The following is a 6,124-nucleotide window of genomic DNA, read 5'->3' on the forward strand; positions in this document are numbered from 1 at the left end:
AGCCGGATGGAAAAAAGTGTCGTTTTTTAAATAACTAAAAACAAAAAATAAACAAGCATAAAGGTGACGAAAAGCGTGATTTAAACAAAACAACAAGAACACCGTGAGTAGTTATATACAAGATCGGCAAAAACAAATAACATTTATTACACAACAAAAAAGTAACTAAAATCTACCCAACAAACCAATTGTGATAAAAATACAAATCAATATATAACAAACAAAATTAGTAAACATCAAACTACAGAAAAGTGGGAAAAGAGGTCACGGAAATTACAAAAAATATAGTGCTACAAAGACATTTACATACAAAACTCAACACAGTGAGCGAATACGCCAGATAGTCAGACGGACAAGGAAGAGAACACAAGCCATTACAGGAGGAGGAACAAGCAGCCGTGCAAGCCGGACGGACAACAGTAAACATACACAAACCCATACCCCTAAAACCAAACCCAGTATACAAAGTGAGTACTTGGTGAAATTTCTTAGTAGTCCGACACAAAGGAGAGTATCGGGAGCTGGCAAATTCTCAATATTTGCCCAGAGCCCATATCTTCAAGAACCCTATATTCCAAAACTCCCCCTGACCTTTTTAAGATCTGCTTTTCTGCCACAAGACGCCATAGAAAAAAAACCCCCTAATAGTTGACCCAAAGATTACTCACATATAACTGACACTAATTTTGTTGAAACACAAGTACATACATACATGCCAAAAATTTCGTATATAATCTTGTCAAAAGTACATAAGGTAATTGGGAATTGCACTGGAATGAACTGAACGTGGAGTTCAAATACGCCATATTGAAATGCAAACTTATATGTTTTGGAAAGTTTTTTTGGAAAAATACCGTCGAATAACCACATAATCGCCATATTGCTACAAAAATACATAAATTCTTTGGAAATTCTTGGAAAAAGAGCGTCATCATATTTTACATAACAAGAAATACATAACGAAGTATATAGATACCGTCTGGTGGACAGACATTCAAAGCCATCACACTTATTCCAATTGTTAATGAACTTTTTGAAGAATTTGAAAAAAAAAAAAATCCGCGTCTGGTGGACAGACGAAAAATAAGAAAAAAAACTTACAGAATTTGAAGCTCAATCCAAGCTATTACTGCAATCAAACAAGTCTGTTGGACAGACAGAGTTAATACCAAATTTTTTATCCACTTATTTTATATATTTTTTTATCATTTTTCCTACATATATACAACAATTTTGCAAAATTTAAACCTGTCTGTGACCCAAAATAATTCTGGTAATTAAATCGGAATATTTTGCTGGTAAAATCTTGTTTCGTGCATGGGAACCTTTGGTTGCCAAACAACTTTGACTTTTGGGTGGGAAAATTTTGTGGAAATTTTTACAAACCTTTGTGACATTCATCTTTGATACGGATTTTTGTGGAGTTCCCCGAACTAACTCGTAAAAGGGCGTTCTTTTAAGAAACCTTTCGTCAACATAAATCGATAAAATCCTCCTAAAACAGGACACTAAGAGATTTTATAACGATTTGTTGTTAATTTGACCCGTAAAACTTGGAAAAATTTATTCTCTTTAGAAACTTTGGAGGATAACCCAGCACACAAATTCAATATAACTCTAATTCGAGGCTAATTGTTTGGGAATTTTGTGGAAAAAGTTTTTTTCTTCAACATAATCTCGTGCGGCTGAACAAACGTGTCAACAAAAGGACATTCTTTGCTTTTATTGGACTTTTCAAAATTTCATAGCTGTATATATTGCGGTTTTTGTCGTCTTGTTTTCTGCGTCGACATAAAAAATTCTTTCTGATCGAAGCCCGTTTGTCTCATATCTCATTTCTGCCATTTGGACAAAAGAATAATTCTAAATTTGACTCCTCAAATCTTGTGATCTCCTGTGTTACAAAGTTTTTCTCGGGAATTGGGAAGGAATTTTTACTCGCCTTGGATTTTCAAGCAAGTTTTTACTGTTTCTCATTCGCTTGGCTTAGAGAATTTCAATTTAGCTTCTGTTTTCGTTGATGAGAATATTTAAAGGCAAACTTACTTCAATTTTGATTACCAAAATTTGAAAAAAAGTTTAAAAAATCCTCTATAAAGTGAGTCCTACTCGGCGGGCTTCTTTCTTATTTTGACTTGAGCAAAATCATCGTAAAGTTAAACGCCCAGCTACAAGATGGATAAGATTCTGCGCGACAAATTCGCTAACTGCGCCAACGATCTTATGGATTACATCTCAATATTCTCACTGACAGACCCAGAAGACACTTTGGAAACCTTGGAATCAACGCGTTCAGGATTCGATTCAGCGTGGGAAAAAGTCAAGCAGTCATATCTCGAATGTAGAAGTCGTATTCCAGAAGAAGGAGAAAAACCTATAGACCAGGACAAGCTAAGGAAGAATTATTTGGAAATCATGAAAGAATATAAAAAGGCGCTGAGCGCAATTAATATCAAAATTCAGAAGGTTGTAGACCATCAGACTCTCGAGAAAATGAAGAGGGAATCGCAAGCTCCGCAGCAAGGAAAGGAAGAAAAGACCACATCAGTATCGCGTCTGCCACCGTGTGACACCGATACATTCAGAGGAGGATACAGCGAATGGCCAACATTTCGAGATCTTTTTACGGCAATATATATAAAAGGCACCAATTTGAGCAACGTTGAAAGGTTATTTCACTTAACAAAAAAGACTGCTGGGGAAGCACGAGAGATCATCAGCCACGTACCATTGACAAATGATGGCTTCGAGTTAGCCTGGAGAAACTTAACGGATAGATACGAGAACAAAAGGATGCAGGTCAACGAGCAAGTTAAGATTCTTTTTAATCTGCCTGGCGTTTCTGCAGATTCAAGCCAAACGATACAAAAGTTACAGCGCACTGTGAACAGTTGTCTACAGACCCTTGAGGTACTCGAGGTTGATGTCAAAGGATGGGACCCGTTGCTAATATACTTATGTTCAACAAAATTACCTAGAAGTTTCTTGGAGGAATTTGAAAATTCGCTCAGCGATTGTAAAAATCTGCCAAAATGGGATCAATTCGATTCATTTTTAACAACGAAGTTCAAGACAATGGAATCCGTGGGAAACATAAAACCTTCAGCGTCGAAAGTCACTCACCAGAAACAAACCACCAACTATAATAAACCTAGATTTTTGAACACATTTCAAACAAATGTTACCAAACCCACAAATAAAGTTGGAGGAAGACCCAATTCAAGCCAACCTCAACAAAACAAACCACAAATTTCTCAAACTTGTCAACTTTGCCATTCGAACCATTTCATCAGAGATTGTACGGAGTTTCTGAAGAAGAGTATCAACGACAGGATACACATCGTAAAAACTACACACTTATGTTACAACTGCCTTTCATCAAAACATGGAGTAAAAGACTGCAAGAGTCGTTTTGGTTGCCGAAATTGTACAATGAGACATCATACTTTGTTACACAAGGGAACGGAAACCCACAATACAAACTCATACCTAGCTCGAGTGGAAGACCAACCTAGCACTAGTGTTTCCGCTCAATCAACTCAGATACAGTCCACAACAAACCTAGAACCGACAACAGTCACAACTATGACCCTACAGGATAAGAACATTGGAGAAAAACAGGCTGGAGGAACCTTATTATTCACTGCTATTGTACAAATCGAAACTAAAGGACAACTTTATGATGCCAGAGCTCTGATAGATTCTGGATCACAATCTACATTCATTTCCGAAAAGCTGAAGAACCTTTTGAAATTACCAACAAGAAGTAACCTAGTTCATGTAACTGGCTTAAGTCAGTTCGTATCGGAGACATCAACAAAATCTTGCTTATTTACAATGCGATCCAGATTCGACCCGAGCTTTAAACTGGAAGTGTGGGCTCCAGTTTTAAGGACCCTGCCATCAAAACTACCATCGCAGAACTTAGATAAAACAAAACTTAGAGAGGTAACATCACTGGAACTGGCTGATCCGAAATTTTATATTAGTCAACCCATCGATTTACTAATTGGAATGGATATCGGGCCTTTAATCTTCACAACGGAAGCTCCCATGCAAACGTATGGATCTATTTTGGCACAAAAAACAAAATTTGGATGGATCGTTGGAGGACCCATTCCTGGAAATACTAATCAGCACAAACAAATATCGCTACATAATACTACCTCGATTGAAAAAATTCTTACACGTTTTTGGGAGGTGGAAGAGACCCCTAAAAAAGTTTTAAGGTCAGATGAAGACCAATACTGCGAGAGGAATTATATGGAGACGACAAGACGAAATGAGGAAGGAAGATATGTAGTGACTCTCCCATTCAAACAATGCGAAGAATTGGGAAATTCGAGAAATATTGCATTGGCTCAGTTCTACAGAATGGAGAGAAAATTAATGAAAACCCCAGAAATTAAGGAAGAATACGACAAGTCGATTCTAGAGTATCTGGAACTTGGGCACATGAGGAAAATTGGTCCGGAGGAAGTTGACAGGGTACCAAATTATTACTTGCCCCATCATGCCGTCATAAAACCCGATCGACTCACTACGAAATTAAGAGTTGTATTCAACGCGTCATGCCCCAGCTCAAACAAAACAAGTCTTAACGACATATTGTTTCCGGGACCCATTTTGCAACAAGACTTAGTACTACAAATTCTAAAATGGAGATTCTTCAAATACGCATTCAACGCTGACATCACAAAGATGTACAGGCAAATATTTTTGGACCCAAATCTCACAAAGTACCAACGAATTTTATTCAGGAAAGCGCCAACAGACCCAGTTGAAGATTACGAGTTATTAACTGTGACATTTGGAGTCAATTGCGCGCCGTTCTTGGCTTTAAGGACTCTTATTCAGTTAGCTGAGGATGTGAAAGAATTGTATCCGAGAGCAGCGAGCATTATTTTGGAAAATCTCTATGTAGATGATGTTCTTGCTGGAGGACACACCATAGAAGAAACCATTACCGCAAGAAAAGAGTTGGTTTCAGCCCTAGAGTCTGCCGGGTTTAGACTTATGAAATGGGCATCAAACCATCATACAATCATAAAGGATATTCCACAAGATAATTTATTACCGCTCAATTGGTTGGATATCTCTGAGGATGCGTCTACGAAAACTCTGGGAATCAGGTGGAACATTTCAGGCGACTTCTTTACTTTTACACCCCCCGATATGGAGAATAGGAATACATACACTAAAAGAGAAGTGCTTTCTACGATTGCTAAGCTCTTTGACCCGTGTGGGTGGCTAGCGCCTGTTATAGTCGTCGCCAAGTTGATAATGCAGCAAATTTGGCTTGATAAAATCGACTGGGACGACCCATTAAAACCCATAACACATATGAATTGGAACAACTTTGTGAGAAACAGCAAGGACATTGAGCACCTAAAGGTTCCAAGATGGATAAACTTCACTCCTAGTTGTTCGGTGGAAATACATGGATTTTGCGACGCCTCCGAAAGCGCATATGGGGCAGCCTTGTATATTCGCATAGAAAACCCTGATCTCAGTACTGCAACATTCTTACTGACCGCAAAAACAAGAGTTGCACCGATCAAAAAGCTTTCGATACCGCGGCTAGAGTTATGTGGAGCGGTTTTGCTGTCAAAATTAGCCGCAAGCTTAATGAAGAATATTCAGATTTCAAACTATTCGACCCAGTTTTGGACAGACTCTACCATAGTCTTGGCTTGGTTAAAAAAGCCGGCTTGTCACTGGAGTACCTTCGTGGGAAACCGTATTGCTGAAATTTCTGAGAATGTTGGTCAGGAAGGATGGAGACATGTTGACTCGGAGAGCAACCCGAGTCATTAAGGATGATAGGTCATTAAGGATGATAGGTTGGCTCCTCAGGAATGGAGGATGGGGAGAATTGAAAAGACTCACCCAGGTAGCGATGACAATATCAGGGTTGTTGACGTACGGACTTCTAGTGGCATATTAAGCAGACCTATAACCAAAATTGTTAAGCTCTTCTCCGATTGACTAGTCGGACACTATTCAAAAAAGAAGTTTGTACTCGCATCTCATTTTTTCATTTCAGATATGGCTGCCTATTTGCCTAATCAAGACTACCGCTTGTATGAAGTAGAAGATGCCGGACCCACCAGTGCCAACCGAA

At 38.5% G+C, this 6,124-nt stretch overlaps 1 protein-coding gene across 1 annotated transcript; it reads left to right on the forward strand.

Annotated features, from left to right (window-relative positions):
* The first annotated feature begins 2,175 nt into the window (after window positions 1-2,175).
* On the forward strand, window positions 2,176-5,817 carry LOC141400533 (uncharacterized). The gene has a single exon (XM_073979738.1). The coding sequence runs from the start codon at window positions 2,176-2,178 to the stop codon at window positions 5,815-5,817; it is 3,642 nt and encodes a 1,213-aa protein (XP_073835839.1).
* Window positions 5,818-6,124: the final 307 nt, after the last annotated feature.

This window comes from Musca autumnalis, unplaced genomic scaffold (genome assembly GCF_047663935.1).
Source record: "Musca autumnalis isolate F117 unplaced genomic scaffold, ASM4766393v1 scaffold_36, whole genome shotgun sequence".
NCBI lineage: Eukaryota > Metazoa > Arthropoda > Insecta > Diptera > Muscidae > Musca > Musca autumnalis.